This window comes from Ranitomeya variabilis, chromosome 4 (genome assembly GCF_051348905.1).
Source record: "Ranitomeya variabilis isolate aRanVar5 chromosome 4, aRanVar5.hap1, whole genome shotgun sequence".
NCBI lineage: Eukaryota > Metazoa > Chordata > Amphibia > Anura > Dendrobatidae > Ranitomeya > Ranitomeya variabilis.
Genome location: NC_135235.1, coordinates 363846942 through 363866237, shown reverse-complemented (window position 1 = coordinate 363866237; position 19296 = coordinate 363846942). Strand labels below are relative to the sequence as shown.

Below are 19296 nucleotides of genomic sequence, written 5' to 3'. Positions count from 1 at the left end.
GCCCAGCAAACATAAGAACTAGCTCTTGGAAGGATGGAAACTAAACTGACCATGAACTAAACCTGCCGCACAACTAACAGTAGCCGGGTAGCGTTGCCTACGTTTTTTATCCCTAGACGCCCAGCGCCGGCCGGAGGACTAACTAATCCTGGCAGAGGAAAATATAGTCCTGGCTCACCTCTAGAGAAATTTCCCCAATAGGCAGACAGAGGCCCCCACATATATTGGCGGTGATTTTAGATGAAATGACAAACGTAGTATGAAAATAGGTTTAGCAAAATTGAGGTCCGCTTACTAGATAGCAGGAAGACAGAAAGGGCACTTTCATGGTCAGCTGAAAACCCTATCAACACACCATCCTGAAATTACTTTAAGACTCTGGTATTAACTCATAACATCAGAGTGGCAATTTCAGATCACAAGAGCTTTCCAGACACAGAAACGAAACTACAGCTGTGAACTGGAACAAAATGCAAAAAACAAACAAGGACAAAAGTCCGACTTAGCTGGGAGTTGTCTAGTAGCAGGAACATGCACAGAAAGGCTTCTGATTACAATGTTGACCGGCATGGAAGTGACAGAGGAGCAAGGTTAAATAGCGACTCCCACATCCTGATGGGAACAGGTGAACAGAGGGAAGATGCACACAAGTTCAATTCCACCAGTGGCCACCGGGGGAGCCCAAAATCCAATTTCACAACAGTGGGCGTGGGCGTGGGCGTGGGCGCGGAGCAGGGAGGGGACGTGGGGATTCTGTGCCTGCTGCGGGCACCGGTGACTCATCAGCACCCACTTTCACCAGGCAACAGTCGTTCATGCGCAGCTTTGTGTCAGAGCGCCGTACACCGCTGCTGCGTGAAGAACAAATTGAAGCCGTTGTCAGATGGATGGCAGCTAATGCATCAACTTCAATTAGTGCCACATCCTCTCAGACACAGAGCACTGGAGAGCAGCCATCTGTCTCTTCACCACCTGCCAAATTGCCCAGGCAGACAGAGAGCCCAGGACAGGAGCCGTCTCTACTTCTGTTCTCTGAATCTCTTGGCTTGGAAACAGGGGGCCAGCCAAGCAGCATTGGAGAAATGGAAGAAGAGGCAGGGTGCAATGATGCCCAACAGCTTTTTCTCTCTTCCTCTGAAGAGGCGGGTGGGCCAGTGGCTCCGGTCACCACATCGCAGGCTGCATCAGCTGATGATGACACTCAGGTGCCACTTACTGGTGCGTGCTCTGCTGCTGAGACTACCCAGGAGGAGCAGTTGGGGGCAGAGGGTAGTGTAGATGATGAGGTCCTTGACCCATCTTGGCGTGAGGGACAGGAAGGTGGTGGGAGCAGCTCTGAGGAAGAGATTCCCCGTACGGCCCAAAGAGGGAGAGGGAGGGGGAAGACTGCGGATCCTGCAGCCTCCGCTTTGGCACCCGTTAGGAGCATGTCTCTTCCAAAAGCCAAAAAGGGCGCTCCCAAGACTTGCAGTGCCTGGTCCTTTTTTGACACAGTTGCAGATGACATTTGCTATGTCAGATGCAAGGTGTGTCATCAAAAAGTCAAAAGAGGGAAAAATGTCAGCAACCTCAATACCTCCAACATGTGGAAACATGTGCGCAACAGGCACCCGGCGGAGTTAGAAAAACACACTGAAGAGCTAGGCCAACCAAAAGCGGCAGCTACCACCTCTTCAGCTCGTGTTGCCTCTTCCTCTAGCTCACACGCAGCTGGTTCGGCTTCCTCCCAGGATCGCCGTGGAAGAACCTCTGGCCCTGTTGTCCAGAGACCCGCTGTAATTCCACCCGCAGCACCACTTTCCAAGTCATCCACACACTCCCAGCCCAGTCTACAGCCATCGGTAGTACAGGCATGGGAGAAAAGGCGGCCTTTCTCGTCAAACCACCCACGAGCACAGGCTCTGACTGCAGGCATTGCCAAACTTCTGTCACTGGAAATGCTGTCATTCAGGCTGGTGGAGACTGACAGCTTCCGTGACTTGATGTCATTGGCAGTCCCACAGTACAATGTGCCCAGCCGCTTTTACTTCAGCAGGCAAGCCGTCCCTGCCCTGCACAAGCATGTGGAGGGACACATAAAACATGCGCTACTGAACGCCGTCAGTAGCAAGGTCCACCTCACCACCGATGCGTGGACCAGTCAACATGGACAGGGGCGATACCTTTCCCTCACTGCCCATTGGGTTAATGTCGTTGAGCCGGGTACAGACCGTGCGAGTGGCGCAGGACGTGTCCTGCCCACTCCAAGGATTGCAGGAATCCATTCTGTACGCATTGACTCCTCCTCTTACACCAGTTCCTCAGAATCATCGCTGCAGGAGCCGTCACAGTCCACCTCCACATGGACCCGTGATGAACGTGTACCTGTTACGACCGACATGAGCACAGCCGTGGCCAAACGTCAACAGGCCGTCTTGAAATTAATTTTTTGGGGGAATCGTAGCCACACAGCGCAGGAGCTCTGGAATGCCATCAAGCAGGAGAGCGATGTGTGGTTTGTGCCAGCGAATCTCCAGCCAGGCATGGTAGTGTGTGATAATGGCCGAAATCTGGTGGCAGCTCTGGGCCTCGGCAACCTCACTCACATCCCATGTCTGGCACATGTGCTCAATTTGGTCGTGCAGAGCTTTTTGAGGGACTATCCAGATCTTGATGCACTGCTGCACAAGGTCCGCCTAGAGTGTGCTCACTTGCGGAGTTCCAGCACGGCAAAAGCGCGCATTGCGGCTCTGCAGCGCCGACACCGCCTGCCGGAACATCGCATCATATGTGACCTACCTACCAGGTGGAATTCCACGTTACATATGTTGGAGCGGTTGTGTGAGCAGCAGCAAGCTGTAATGGAGTACCAGCTGCTTCAGGCGCAAAGAAGTCAAAGTCAGCGCCGTACAGACTTCACAACCACAGAGTGGGCCACTATGAATGACGTCTGCCAGGTTTTGCGTCCCTTTGATTATTCCACGCGGATGGCGAGTGCAGATGATGCACTAGTCAGCATGACTGTCCCCCTTATCTGCCTGCTTGAAAAATCACTGCAAGCGCTAAGGGATGATGTTGTGGAAGAGGTGGAGGATGAGGATTCACCATTTCCATCATCTTCTGGACAGTCAGCGCCACGTGGTTCCTCACAAACGCGTAGGCAGGGGACAGTTTGTGAGGAGGATGAGGAGGAGTCAATGGAGGAGGAAGACATCCGTCCAGAGGAGGGAGTTACCGAATTGTCCAGTACTCAGTGTGTACAGCGAGGGTGGGGTGATGACGAGCGCGCAGAGATCACGCCTCCAGCAGGGGACAGCGTTTCTTGGGCAGTTGGCAGTCTGCAGCACATGGTGGATTACATGCTGCAGTGCCTGAGAAACGACCGCCGCATCGCCCACATTCTCAACATGTCTGATTATTGGGTGTTCACCCTCCTCGATCCTCGCTACCGGGACAACGTAGAAAGCCTCATCACACCGTTGAACCGGGAGCGAAAAATGCAGGAGTACCAAGACACACTGGTCAATTCCATCATCTTCTCCATTCCAACTGAGAGAAGTGCTGCTAGTGCATTCCAAAGCAGCTCAGTGCGTCCAGGCAGTGGTGGAGGCTCTGCACAAAGAGGGAGCAGAAGCAGTGCCTCTGCCCAAGGCAAGACCAGTATGGCCCAACTGTGGCACAGTTTTCTGTGCCCCCCACAAAAGTCTACACCATCACAGACGGCTCCAGTCAGCAGGAGGCAACGGTTCCGTCAGATGGTGACAGACTACATGTTTTGCCCTCTTGCTGTACTCCCAGACGACTCTTCCCCTTTCAAGTTTTGGGTCTCAAAGCTGGATACATGGCCAGAGCTAAGCCAGTATGCATTGGAGGTGCTGGCTTGCCCTGCGGCTAGTGTATTATCGGAACGCGTCTTTAGTGCTGCAGGTGGTGTACTAACTGACTGTCGCATGTGACTATCCTCCGATAACATTGACCGGCTTACTTTCCTGAAAATGAACAAGGCCTGGATCTCGCAGGAATTTGCCACTCCTCTTCCTGATTAAATAATTAGGTGACTGTCTGCAGTATCCAGGTCTCCTGTTGTGTTCATCTTTCTACCACCTGAACTTTAATTCCTGGGCTCCAACACCGCCAGTTGAGGCTCAGAAGTGCCGTCTGCACAGTCAAAACATACGACCCAGTGTTATTGGGTTTCAGTAATGTCAGCTGATCCCCAGCTGTGTAGCCGGCAATGTGTCCTGCGACCGCCACGCTGACACAACAACTGAAATGTAAGGGAACCTGTCCCCCCCCCCAAGGCGTTTGTTACTGAAAGAGCCACCTTGTGCAGCAGTAATGCTGCACAAGGAAAGGGTAGCTATTTTTGTTTAGCTCCTTGCACACGCAGAACTTAACACTTATAAAATGTGTCCACTGATACCGTAAAACTGTCCCGGAGGTGGGACTTTCCTTCGTAATATGACGCAGCACAGCTGTCATTCCTACCCCCTTGGCGCCGTGCCCCGGCTCCTCAGCGTTGTTTGATTCCGTCCCGGAGCCTGCGCTGTTGTGTTATCCCTTGGCCAGGCACACTTAGCGCTGCCCCTCTTCTGACATCATTTGGTGTCAGGCTGACTGCGCCTGTGCGGCCGCGCTGGCCGAGAGCCCGCCTCACAGTGTCTTCTGATTTAATCCCACTGGGGGCCTGAGATCCATGGACAGCTGTTCCCCAGCTGTGTGTGTGGCAATCCCTCCTATCTCCTCCACCTCCTCCTCCTGCTGTCCCTGGGCTCCAACAACGCTAGTAGTTGCCTGGTAGTGCTGTATGCACAGTCAACAGTCGCTCCTCTGTTATTGGGGTTCAGTAACGTCAGCTGTTCCCCAGCTGTGTGTGTGGCAATCCCTCCTATCTCCTCCACCTCCTCCTGCTGTCCCTGGGCTCCAACACCGCTAGGAGTTGCCTGGTAGTGCTGTACGCAGTCAACAGTCGCTCCTCTGTTATTGGGGTTCAGTAACGTCAGCTGTTCCCCAGCTGTGTGTGTGGCAATCCCTCCTATCTCCTCCACCTCCTCCTCCTGCTGTCCCTGGGCTCCAACACCGCTAGTTGTTGCCTGGTAGTGCTGTACGTACAGTCAACAGTCGCTCCTCTGTTATTGGGGTTCAGTAACGTCAGCTGTTCCCCAGCTGGGTGTGTGGCAATCCTTCCTATCTCCTCCACCTCCTCCTCCTGCTGTCCCTCGGCTCCAACACCGCTAGTTGTTGCCTGGTAGTGCTGTACGCACAGTCAACAGTCGCTCCTCTATTATTGGGGTTCAGTAACGTCAGCTGTTCCCCAGCTGTGTGTGTGGCAATCCCTCCTATCTCCTCCACCTCCTCCTGCTGTCCCTGGGCTCCAACCCCGCTAGTTGTTGCCTGGTAGTGCTGTACGCACAGTCAACAGTCGCTCTTCTGTTATTGGGGTTCAGTAACGTCAGCTGTTCCCCAGCTGTGTGTGTGGCAATCCCTCCTATCTCCTCCACCTCCTCCTCCTGCTGTCCCTGGGCTCCAACACCGCTAGTTGTTGCCTGGTAGTGCTGTACACACAGTCAACAGTCACTCCTCTGTTATTGGGGTTCAGTAACGTCAGCTGTTCCCCAGCTGTGTGTGTGGCAATCCCTCCTATCTCCTCCACCTCCTCCTCCTGCTGTCCCTGGGCTCCAACACCGCTAGTTGTTGCCTGGTAGTGCTGTACGCATAGTCAACAGTCGCTCCTCTGTTATTGGGGTTCAGTAACATCAGCGGTTCCCCAGCTGTATGTGTGGCAATCCCTCCTATCTCCTCCACCTCCTCCTCCTGCTGTCCCTGGGATCCAACACCGCTAGTAGTTGCCTGGTAGTACTGTACGCACAGTCAACAGTCGCTCCTCTGTTATTGGGGTTCAGTAACGTCAGCTGTTCCCCAGCTGTGTGTGTGGCAATCCCTCCTATCTCCTCCACCTCCTCCTCCTGCTGTCCCTGGGCTCCAACACCGCTAGTTGTTGCCTGGTAGTGCTGTACGCACAGTCAACAGTCGCTCCTCTGTTATTGGGGTTCAGTAACGTCTGCTGTTCCCCAGCTGTGTGTGTGGCAATCCCTCCTATCTCCTCCACCTCCTCCTCCTGCTGTCCCTGGGCTCCAACACCGCTAGTTGTTGCCTGGTAGTGCTGTACGCACAGTCAACAGTCGCTCCTCTGTTATTGGGGTTCAGTAACGTCAGCTGTTCCCCAGCTGTGTGTGTGGCAATCCCTCCTATCTCCTCCACCTCCTCCTCCTGCTGTCCCTGGGCTCCAACACCGCTAGTAGTTGCCTGGTAGTGCTGTACGCACAGTCAACAGTCGCTCCTCTGTTATTGGGGTTCAGTAACGTCAGCTGTTCCCCAGCTGTGTGTGTGGCAATCCCTCCTATCTCCTCCACCTCCTCCTCCTGCTGTCCCTGGGCTCCAACACCGCTAGTTGTTGCCTGGTAGTGCTGTACGCACAGTCAACAGTCGCTCCTCTGTTATTGGGGTTCAGTAACGTCAGCTGTTCCCCAGCTGTGTGTGTGGCAATCCCTCCTATCTCCTCCACCTCCTCCTCCTGCTGTCCCTGGGCTCCAACACCGCTAGTTGTTGCCTGGTAGTGCTGTACGCACAGTCAACAGTCGCTCCTCTGTTATTGGGGTTCAGTAACGTCAGCTGTTCCCCAGCTGTGTGTGTGGCAATCCCTCCTATCTCCTCCACCTCCTCCTCCTGCTGTCCCTGGGCTCCAACACCACTAGTTGTTGCCTGGTAGTGCTGTACGCACAGTCAACAGTCGCTCCTCTGTTATTGGGGTTCAGTAACGTCAGCTGTTTCCCAGCTGTGTGTGTGGCAATCCCTCCTATCTCCTCCACCTCCTCCTCCTGCTGTCTCTGGGCTCTAACACCGCCAGTTGGGGCCCGGTACTGCTAGCTGCACAGAGAAAAACACCAGCCAATGTTTCAGTGGGGTTCAGCACCGCCAGCTGTTCCCCTGCTGTGTAGCCGGCAACGTGTCCTGCAACAGCCACGCAGACACAAGAACTGAAATTGAAGGGAACCTGTCCCCCCTCCCCCAGGTGTTTGTATGTTTTACAGCCACCTTGTACAGCAGTAGTGCTGCATGTGTGCAAGGTGGCTCATAAACTTATTCTCCTTGCACACGTGGAACAGAACACGTCTACAATGTGTCCCCTGAGACCATTAAAACGTCCCTGAGGTGTGACTTTACTTTGTATTGAAACGCAACAACCCCCTTGGTAGCACAGCCCTTCTTCTGACATCATTGTTTGGCTGGCTGCGCCTCTGCGGCCGCCCTGCCCGACACAACGCCCCTCGGTGTCTTACTTATTTTGACTGCGAGGGTGTGATTGACGGGCATGAGCAGTGCATATCTTCGCCAGGCTGTCACTCAGCTCCTTCCGCCTTCTTCAGACTATGCGGCTTCATGGCCGTGGCATGCGATAAGGGATCAGCTGACGCCGCACATCTGTAGCAGGTGTAAGGACACGAGCGAGAGGTGAACATATGTACTGCGCCAGGCCATGAATCCCAGCCCCGCAGTGTGAAACACTGTAAAGACACTGCGGGGCTGGGATTCATGGGCATCGCGAACCGCACCAGCCGACATGAAATGTTGTCAGAAGACGGGCAGCGCATGGCCAAGGGATAACGCAACAACGCAGACTCCTGTACAGCAAAATGCGATGCTCAGGAGGCCGCGCCAAGCACCAAGTTGGTATTTTTGCCAGCTGTGCTGCGTCTCATTACAAAGGGAACTCCCGCCTCCAAGACAGATTGACTGTATAAGGGCCAAAATGTTGCACGTGTTTCATTCAGCTTGTGCAAGGAACAAAATTAAAAGAGCAACCTTTGACTTGTGCAGCACTACTGCTGCATAAGGCGTGGCTCTTCTAGTTTGTAACACCTGAGGGGGGTTAAAGGTTACCTTTAAAATTGGTTCAATTAGGCTTCGGCCTACACTCTGCTCCCTCTCCTCCTGCTGACCCTGGGCTCTAACACCGCCAGTTGGGGCCCGGTACTGCTAGCTGCACAGAGAAAAACACCAGCCAATGTGTCAGTGGGGTTCAGCACCGCCAGCTGTTCCCCTGCTGTGTAGCCGGCAACGTGTCCTGCAACAGCCACGCAGACACAAAGCTGCCGCCAGTGCAGGCTTCGGCCTACACTCTGCTCCCTCTCCTCCTGCTGACCCTGGGCTCTAACACCACCAGTTGGGGCCCGGTACTGCTAGCTGCACAGAAAAAAACACCAGCCAATGTGTCAGTGGGGTTCAGCACTGCCAGCTGTTCCCCTGCTGTGTAGCCGGCAACGTGTCCTGCAACAGCCACGCAGACACAAAGCTGCCGCCAGTGCAGGCTTCGGCCTACACTCTGCTCCCTCTCCTCCTGCTGACCCTGGGCTCTAATACCGCCAGTTGGGGCCCGGTACTGCTAGCTGCACAGAGAAAAACACCAGCCAATGTGTCAGTGGGGTTCAGCACCGCCAGCTGTTCCCCTGCTGTGTAGCCGGCAACGTATCCTACAACAGCCACGCAGACACAACAGACCTACAAATGCCTCCAGTGCAGGCTTCGGCCTACCCTCTGCTCCCCCTGCTGACCCTTTGCTCCAACACCGCTAGTTGGGGCTCTAGGAAGACAAGCTTGAATAGGTCCCCATCCTGTTTCCAGCACCGTCAGCTGGTTCCGGGCAGAGCCTTTGGCTTAGGTGCCTCCCTCTGGGTATCCGAGTTCCACCAACGTCAGGTGGTCCTTGGTAGTGCTTTCAGGCACGGGTACCTCCTGCTTAGTAACCGGGTTCCAGTAACGTCAGCTGGTCCTCGGTAGTTCCATTGGCTCTTGGACCTTCGGCTACCCATCCGGGTTCCAGTACCGTCAGCTGGTTCTCGGCAGTGTCTTTTGCTCTTGTACCTTCTGCTCCCCATCCTGATTCCAGTACCGTCAGCTGGTTCCGGGCAGAGCCTTTGGCTTAGGTGCCTCCCACTGGGTATCTGAGTTCCACCAACGTCAGGTGGTCCTTGGTATTGCTTTCAGCATGGGTACCTCCTGCTTAGTAACTGGGTTCCAGTAACGTCAGCTGGTCCTCGGTAGTTCCATTGGCTCTTGGACCTTCGGCTACCCATCTGGGTTCCAGTACCATCAGCTGGTTCTCGGCAGTTTCTTTTGCTCTTGTACCTTCTGCTCCCCATCCTGGTTCCAGTACCATCAGCTGGTTCCGGGCAGAGCCTTTGGCTTAGGTGCCTCCCTCTGGGTATCCGAGTTCCACCAACGTCAGGTGGTCCTTGGTAGTGCTTTCAGGCATGAATACCTCCTGCTTAGTAACTGGGTTCCAGTAACGTCAGCTGGTCCTCGGTAGTTCCATTGGCTCTTGGACCTTCGGGTAGCCATCCGAGTTCCAGTTCCATTAGCTGTTTCTCGGCATTTTCTCAGCCTACTTGTACCTTCTGCTACATTTCCAAGTTCAAGACCTTAAAGATGACGACCCGGAAGACCACCCCTAAGATGACGACGACACCAGAGACGACAACCACTGAGATGACGACGACCCTGGAGACGATGACCTTGAAGACCACCCCGATGACGACGACCCCGGAGACGACGACCCTGGAGACGACGACGACCTGGAAGACCGAGAAGCAGAAGAACAAGAGGCTGCAGAACAAAGAGCAGAAGAACATTAAGCATAAGACTAAATATCAGAGCAAAAGATATTATCTAAATTATAAGCAGAAGAAGACTAAGCAGTGTATGGGGGTGAGTCCGTTCCTCCTCGTGGTGCCCCTGGATAAAGCCTGATGCTGCAGGCCAAACTCAACGCGGACAAATGTAACTGTTTTGTGACAGGCAGAACGGAAGGTGTAATCTTCAAACTTTTATAGATAACAACTACGGGAATGCCTGTCACAAATAAGAATATGATGAAGAAGTTGAATTTGAAGAAGATAATAGTAAAATAAAAAGAATATGAACAATGTAACAAAAAAAATAATAGGTAGAAGATGAAGAAGAAGATGAATAAGGTGAAGAAGTTGATGTCAAAGAAGCTGATGATGAGGATAATGAAGAAGAAAGTGTGGGAGAAGTAAAAAAGAAGGTGAAGGGCGTGGAAGTAGTGAAACATCAATATCTGACAAAATAAAAAAAAAATTAACATAGTCAAAATCTTTCTAACGCCGAACGTCATAAAAAACAAAACAAAATCCTGCTATTCTATTAGATTGGGCTAAACCTCTGTGCCTTTAATGTCTCCGCCACGTCCCCCAATACATCCTACATTATTCTTAGTTGTTTTCCTTCATGTAGAATGAACCTACAAGTTAAGAAAGGGTTTATTTTAATTCCGATATTTTCATCCCATTGACTTGCATTGGGATCGGGTATCGGTATCGGATTGGATCCGATACTTTGACGGTATCAGCCAATACTTTCTGATACCGATACTTTCCGATATCGGAAGGTATCGCTCAACACTAGTCAACAATTGCTCCTCTGTTATTGGGGTTCAGTAACGCCAGCTGCTCCCCTGCTGTGTTGCGGCAATAACTCTAGCCTGCTCCTGCATTCCGTGGGCTCCAACACCGCCAGTTGCTGTCTGGAAGTGTTGTCTGCACAGTCAACAGTTGCTCCTCTGTTATTGGGGTTCAGTAACGCCAGCTGCTCCCCTGCTGTGTTGCGGCAATAACTCTAGCCTGCTCCTCCTGCTGTCCCTGGGCTCCAACACCGCCAGTTGCTGTCCGGAAGTGCTGTCTGCACAGTCAACAGTTGCTCCTCTGTTATTGGGGTTCAGTAACACCAGCTGCTCCCCTTCTTTGCTGCGGCAATGTGTCCTGCGAACGCCACACTGACACATCAACTGAAATTTAAGGGAACCTGTCCCCCCCCAGGCATTTGTTACTGAAAGAGCCACCTTGTGCAGCAGTAATGCTGCACAAGGAAAAGGTAGCTCTTTTAGTTTAGCTCCTTGCACACGCAGAACTTAACACTTATAAAATGTGTCCACTGATACCGTAAAACCGTCCCGGAGGTGGGACTTTCCTTCGTAATGGGACGCAGCACAGCCATCATTCCTACCCCCTTGGCGCCGTGCGCCGCCTCCTCAGTGTTGTTTGATTCTGTCCCGTAGCCTGTGCTGTTATGTTCAACCTTGGCCATGCGCATTTAGCGCTGCCCATCTTCTGACAAAATTTGTTGTCAGGCTGCCTGCGCCTGTGCGGCCACGCTGTCCGAGATCCTGCCTCGCAGTCTATTATGATTTAATCACACTGCGGGCCTGGGATCCATGGGCATGCGCAGTGCATATCTTCACCTCAGGCTCTCACTCATCTCCCTCCTCCTTCTTCAGACTGTGCGCCGTCAGCTGATCCCTAATAGCATGCCACGGCCATGGTGCCGCACGGTCTGAAGAAGCCGGAAGGAGGGGAGTGAGAGGCGAAGAACTGCACTGAGCATGCCCATGGATCCAAGGCCCGCAGTGTGATTACATTAGACGACACTGCCAGGCGGGATCTCGGGCAGCGCGGCCGCACAGGCGCAGCCAGCCTGACCCCAAATGATGTCAGAAGACGGGCAGTGCTAACTGCGCATGGCCAAGGTTGAACATAACAGCGCAGGCTATGGGACAGATTCAAACAACGCAGAGGAGGCGGCGCACGGCGCCAAGGGGGTAGGAATGATGGCTGTGATGTGTCCCATTACGAAGGAAAGTCCCACCTCCGGGACGGTTTCACGGTATCGGGGTACACATTTTATAAGTGTCTAATTCTGCGTTTGCAAGGAGCATAATTAAAAGAGCCTCCTTTTACAGCATTAGTGCTGTACAAGATGGCTCTTTCAGCTACAAACGCCTGGGGGGGTTAAAGGTTCCCTTTCAACTTCCTACAATTAGGCCTCGGCCTACACTCAGCTCCTCCTGCTGTACCTGGGCTCTAACACCACCAGTTGGTGCTCAGAAGTGCTGGCTGCACAGAGAAAAACACTCGCCACTGTGTCAGTGGGGTTCAGTAACGCCAGCTGTTCCCCTGCTGTGTAGCTGGCAACGTGTCCTGCAAACGCCACACAGACACAACAGACAATAATCTGCCTCCAGTGCAGGCTTCGGCCTACACCAGTGCAGGCTTCGGCCTACACTCTGCTCCCCTTGATGACCCTGGGCTACAACACTGCTAGATGGTGCCCAGAAGTGCTGGCTGCACAGAGAAAAACACTCGCCACTGTCAGTGGGGTTCAGTAACACCAGCTGTTCCCCTGCTGTGTGGCCGGCAACGTGTACTGCAAATGCCTCGCAGACACAACACATATTAAACTGCCTCGAGTGCAGGCTTCGGCCTACACTCTGCTCCTCCTGCTGACCCTGGGCTCCAACACCGCCAGTTGGAGCTTGGAAGTGCTGGCTGCACAGAGAAAAACACTCGCCTCGCCACTGTGTCAGTGGGGTTCAGCAACGCCAGCTGTTCCCCTGCTGTGTAGCTGGCAACGTGTCCTGCGACCACCATGCAGACACAACAACAGATATTAAACTGCCTCGAGTGCAGGCTTCGGCCTACACTCTGCTCCCCCTGCTGACCCTGGGCTCCAACACTGCCAGTTGGTGCTCGGAAGTGCTGGCTGCACAGAGAAAAACTGCCTCGAGTGCAGGCTTCAGCCTACACTCTGCTCTCTGCTCCCCCTGCTGACCCTGGGTCGTTGGGGCTCTAGGAAGACAATCTTGAATAGGTCCCCCTGGTTCCAGTACCGTCAGCTGGTTCTGGGCTGAGCCTTTGGCTTAGGTGCCTCCTTCTGGGTATCCGAGTTCCACCAACGTCAGGTGGTCCTTGGTAGTGCTTTCTGGCACGGGTACCTCCTGCTTAGTAGCCGGGTTCCAGTAACGTCAGCTAGTCCTCGGTAGTTTCATTGGCTCTTGTACCTTCGGCTACCCTTCCAGGTTCCAGTACCATTAGCTGGTTCTCGGCATTTTCTCAACCTTCTTGTACCTTCTGCTACATTTCCAAGTTCAAGACCCTAAAGACGACGACCTTAAAGACCACCCATAAGATGACGACGACACCAGAGATGACAACCCCTGAGACGACGACCCTGGAGACGACGACCCGGAAGACCGAGAAGCAGAAGAGCAAGAAGCTGCAGAACAAAGAGCAGAAGAACATTAAGCATGAGACTAAACATCAAAGCAAAATATATTATCTAAATTATAAGCTAAAGAAGATTAAGCAGTGTATGGGGGTGAGTCGGTTCCTCCTCATGGTGCCCCTGGATAAAGCCTGCTGCTGCAGGCCAAACTGAACACTGACAAATCCTGTTGTAACTCTTTTGTGACAGGCAGAACGGAAGGTGTAATCTTCAAACTTTTATAGATAACAACTACAGGAATACCTGTCACAAATAACAAATAAGAATATGATGAAGAAATAGAATATGAAGAATAATAATAGTTTAATAAAAAGAATATGAAGAATGTAACAAAAAAGAATAATAGGAAGAAGTTGAAGAAGAAGATGAATAAGGTGAAGAAGAAGTTGATGTAAAAGATGCTGCTGCTGAGGATGATGAAGAAGAAAGTGTCTGAGAAGTAAAAAAGAAGGTGAAGAGCATGGAATTAGTGAAACATCAATATCTGACAAAATATAAAAAATCTTAACATAGTCAATATCTTTGTAACTCCGAACGTCTTAAAAAAAAAATAATAATTCCTGCTATTCCATTTGATTGGGCTAAACCCCTATGCCTTTAATGTCTCCTCCACCTCCCTCAATACATCATACATTATTCTTAGTTGTTTTTAGTGTTGAGCGATACCTTCCGATATGCAAAGGTATCGGTATCGGATTGGATCGGCCGATATCCAAAAAATATCGGATATCGCCGATACCGATACCCGATACCAATGCATATCAATGGGACACAAAATATCGGAATGGTTCCCAAGGTCTGAAGGAGAGGAAACTCTCCTTCAGGCCCTGGGATCCATATTCATGTATAAAATAAAGAATAAAAATAAAAAATATTGATATACTCACCCCTCTGACGGCCCTCGGCTCTCACCGATCTCAGCGTCTGCCTCTGTTCATAAGAATACAGAGTTAAGGACCTTCGATGACGTCGCGGCTTGTGATTGGTCGCGTGACCGCTCATGTGACTGCTCATGCGACCAATTACAAGCCGCGACATCATTGAAGGTCCTTCACTCCCTGCATTCTTAGGAACAGAGGCACCGCTAAGAGCAGGGGCCGCCGGAGGGGTGAGTATATCAATATTTTTTATTTTTACTATTTATTTTTTTTACATGAATATGGATCCCAGGGCCTGAAGGAGAGTCTCCTCTCCTCCAGATCCTGGGTACCATACGCACCGCACACTTCCGATTCTGATTTCCGATATCGCAAAAATATCGGAACTCAGTATCGGAATACCGATACAGCAAATATTGGCTGATACCCGATATTTGCAGTATCGGAATGCTCAACTCTAGTTGTTTTCCTTCATGTAGAATGAACCTACAAGGAAAGAAAGGGTTTATTTTAATTCCGATATTTTGGTCCCATTGACTTGCATTGGTATCGGGTATCGGTATTGGCGATATCCAATATTTTTCGAATATCGGCCGATCCAATCTGATACCGATACTTTTGGATATCGGAAGGTATCGCTCAACACACTATTGGGCAGTGTACATCTTGAGGCAGGCAAGGTATTCAGTGATAACGGAAGGAATTTTATGGCTGCCATAGCCCTTTCAGAACTGAAACACATACCTTGCCTGGCTCACACCTTGAACCTGGTGGTGCAGTGCTTCCTGAAAAATTATCCGGGGTTACTAGCCCTGCTCCTGAAGGTGCGAAGACTTTGCTCGCACATCCGCCGGTCGCCCGTACACTCCAGCCGTATGATGAAACATCAGCGATCGCTGAATCTTCCCCAGCACCGCCTAATAATCGACGATGCAACAAGGTGGAACTCCACACTGCACATGGTTCAGAGGCTGTGCGAACAGAGGCATGCTGTAATTAATTTGTGGGAGGATACACATACACGGGCAGGCAGTTGGAAGGCAGACATGGAGTTGTCTGGTGTGCAGTGGTCGAAGCTACAAGACCTCTGTCAAGTCCTTCAGTGTTTTGAGGAACGCACACGGCTAGTAAGTGCTGATGACGCCATCATAAGCATGAGCATCCCACTAATGCGTCTGCTGATGCAAAGTTTGATGCACATTAAGGAGCAGGCGTCTGCAGCCGAGGAGGAGGGAAGCCTTGATGACAGTCAGCCATTGTCAGCTCAGGGAACTCTCCTGGACGAGGTGGCGGATGAAGAGGAGGAGGAGGAGGATGATGGGGATGAATATTTATGGGAGGAGGATGCTTCTTCGGAGGCAATAGAAACTGGTGGCGTTGCAAGGTCAGGTACAGGGTTTTTGCGGGACACAAGTGATGTTGATTTGCAAGAAAGTGCTCCTCAACCCAGCACAAGCAGTGAATTGACACCTGGAACATTGGCCCACATGGCTGAGTATGCCTTGCGTATCCTAAAAAGGGACCCCTGCATTTTCAAAATGATGACCAATGATGATTACTGGTTGGCCTGCCTAATGGATCCACGCTATAAAGGAAAATTACAAAATATCATACCACATGAGAACCTTGAGCAAATATTGGCTACCAAACAAGCAACTCTTGTAGACCGTTTGGTTCAGGCATTCCCAGCACACAGCGGTGGTGATTGTTCTCACACGTGCTGTAGGGATCAACATGGCAGAGGTGTTAGAGGTGCACGAATCAGAAGTGGCATTGGACGAGGGGTTTTATGACCAGGTTGTGGAGTGATTTCGCAATGACCGCAGACACATCTGGTACTGCTGCATCGATTCAAAGTGACAGGAGACTGGATTTGTCCAGTATGGTTATGAACTATTTTTCCTCCCTTATCGATGATCTCCCTCACAGGTCATTCCCCTTTGATTATTGGGCATCTAAAATAGACACCTGGCCTGAATTGGCAGAATATGCATTACAGGAGCTCGCTTGCCCAGCTGCTAGTGTTCTATCAGAAAGAGTCTTCAGTGCTGCTGGTTCAATACTGACCGAAAAAAGGACACGTCTGGCTACCTGAAATGTTGATGATCTAACCTTCAAAAAAATGAACCAATCATGGATTTCAAATTATTTGGCCCCACCTTCCCCTGCTGACACGTAGCTTGCCTTAAAAATGTCTTGCTTTTAGCCTCCTCTTACTGACTGCTCCAATTCCTCCATTTGCAGCTGCTGAATGTCCACCATAGGTCATTTTTATACCTCCCTAAATGGGCTGACTCCCCCCACAGGGCCGTGGTCACCACTTGGCGCAAGCACCCGTGCGAGTGCTGTTTGCCTGGACAGGTGGGTGTGCCCACTCTTGGGCGACGGCACTAGCACAGGGTCCATCATAGTACAATTAAGTGTCTCTGATGGTGGTGGTGCACAACCAACGTCAGACACACAATCGTAATATGAGGGGCCCTGTGCCAGTACCGCCGCCCATGGGAGAGTGTTCCCCCCAGCTCGAACAGTGCTCTACTACTTGCAAAACTTACCTCTCTCTGCTCCACCACTGTGTAGTCTGTGCAGTTAAATCCTTCAATGGCACTACCAATACAAATTTGTTGAATTGACCTCCATTTAGACCAGTTAATACTTTGCGCCAACTACCACTGTCTGCTACTCATCTATACCACCTGTTTATTTATGAACAATTTTTTGGCAGACATATAGCCCACTTTATTATTTGGGCCTACTAACTTAGTCTGCTACTCCTTACAGTTGTCCTCCGCTGAACAAAGCAATGCCGCCTGTTTATTCCTGTTACCAATTTTGAACTGCATTTAGCCTACTTACTTATTTGGGCCTAGTAACTGTGTCAGCCAGTCCATACAGTTGTCCTCCACTGAACAAAGCAGTGCCGCCTGTGTACTCCTGTTACAAATTTTGAACTGCATTTAGCCTACTTACTTATTTGGGCCTAGTAACTGTGTCGGCCAGTCCTTACAGTTGTCCTCCGCTGAACAAAGCAGTGCCGCTTGTGTACTCCTGTTACTAATTTTGAACTGCTTTTAGCCTACTTTTTTATTTTGGGCCTATATCTGTGTTTCCTCCTCATCCTGCCCATTGCCCAGCCACTGCTAGATGAGTCTGCTGGTACATTGACCCAGACCACTACATTCCCCTTGCACTCTACACAGCTAGAATCTGACCCTGCTGAAAGTCAGGTTCCCCTTCCCGCATACTATACCACCTTACACGGGGACAAAGAGGAAGATGCAGATGAAAGTGCAGGTTCCTTCATCAGGTGGGGGGACATACTCGTTGGCACTGGCACAGGGCTCCTCATAGTACACCAAAGTGTCTCTGGCAGTGGGAGGCGCCACCCACCGTCAAACACACCGCCGTACTCTGAGGGGCCCTGTGCCAGTGTAACTAGTGGGCCCCCCCTGCTTGCTCAGGATCACAGCACTTGCAAAGTTGAAATACTTACCTCTCCCTGTTCCACCGCCGTGACGTATTCCGCGTTTCCTGGGCCCACGAAAAACTTGAGCCAGCCTTACCCCCCCACAACTTTAGCCAAATGACCCCCAGTTTTCAATGCCTAACTATTATTATAAAGTAAATTAAGTTTGACAAGCTTAATTAATAAGAATTGATATTTTTGGCATTAAAATGGGCACTGTAGGTGTTTTCCTGTCCTCCACTCACTGCCGACTTTGATTCCCCATTGACTTGCATTGGGTTTCGTGTTTCAGTCGGCCCCCGACTTTTCTCAATAATCGGCCGATTTCACCTGACCCGACTTTTGAGAAAGTCGGGTCTCGCGAAACCCGACTCGATCCTAAAAAAGTAAAAGTCGCTCAACTCTACTGTTTGTTATTTAACCCCCACATGTGTTGAGGCTGTCTAACAGCCGCAAAATATGCAATTGTAGGAACTCGAACATATTATTCGAGCACTCCCATGAAACTTGGACAGCACCTGAGCATGCTCAGCTAACACGTGATCAGAGCACATTCGCTCTTCACTAGCAAGTAAGCATGCTGTTATGGTGTTGTAGGGACCAGAATTTCATACACCAAAGCCATTTGTGCCGAAAAAGAAAGGAGACTTTTTTGTGACACAAACAATATGACAATTCTGTAATTTGTAAATTCTATTTCCCCCTGTGATGGCTGCATTTTAAACTCTTAATATGCATACAATGATGCAGAGATCCAAATTTCTAGTATAGTTATAGAGCTATACTAGGTATTTGGAGCTCTGCATATTAAGACATCAGCCAAAATGTTTCATTTATTTGAATATTTAAAAAAAGAAATAGTGTTTAAGGCTGAATATTCACTTTAAGAATTTTCAATGTTGCCGAGAATGAATAGGGAATATAATGCAAATGTAAGTTAGGATCAGTACAAGATGAGTGAAGCGCCGTATTTGCATAGTATTTTAATGTAAATTCAATATCTATATATCAACTCTAAAATATTTTCAAAGGCATAACTGATATATCTTTAAAGCAGATATTCTCTGCATAGCCTGTCAGTATATCAGATCTTTTAGATGCTACTAGGAGTACCAAATTAGTATTGGTATATGTGAGCTATAAAATGTGAATACATACTGCATTCAAACTGGCCTCATTATGTCATATCAGCCGCTCTTTCCAAATTATCGAACACACCAAAATACAGAAGGCAAACAAAAATAAAAAAATGAAAAAGAAAGAAATTACCTTCTTTTCTTCTAAGCTCAGCTTGAGTGGGGGTAAAAAGGGGTCAAAAATTATTTGGCTGGTGTTAATATTGATAGGAGATTGTCTCTTGCCAATTGTACATAAATTCCAAGCGGAGTTCACCAGGCCCCAAAATGCAGGACCTGAAATAGATTCAATTTTTGGGGGTTAAGTAGTTAAAAAAACTATTTTAACTCATTTGAGCTGACATTTTTTTCCATGGATAATGGACCTTTAATTAAAAACAAAAGCAACGTTCCATGAAAGTGATCTTAGAATACAGTTTGCTTTAGAAAGCTAGACATGAAGATTTTTGACATAAATGTAAAATTTTTACCAATGAATGGTCCAATGAGGATTTACAAATACATTGTAATTCTGTTCTACTAAATGGTAATTGAGCCTTCATACATGTGAGTCACCTTTTTATATACTTTTAACAATTTTTTTTTGAAAAAATAACATATTTAGTTATTGTACTTCCATTTTTGCAAATTCAGTTATAATTTTTATATGTGACTGATCTTCTATGTTTGATATGAGGAATAAAAAGTTCTGAGCTCTGTA

At 50.0% G+C, this 19296-nt stretch overlaps 1 protein-coding gene across 1 annotated transcript in view; it reads right to left on the bottom strand.

Moving 5' to 3' along the window:
* LOC143764772 (carbonic anhydrase-related protein 10-like) overlaps positions 1 to 19296 on the bottom strand; it is a 2293337-nt gene that overhangs the window by 940106 nt on the left and 1333935 nt on the right. Inside the window, exon 3 of the mRNA XM_077250719.1 lies at positions 18730 to 18872. Within this exon, the coding sequence (XP_077106834.1) occupies positions 18730 to 18872 (143 nt within the window). The remainder of the gene's footprint in view (positions 1 to 18729; positions 18873 to 19296) is intronic.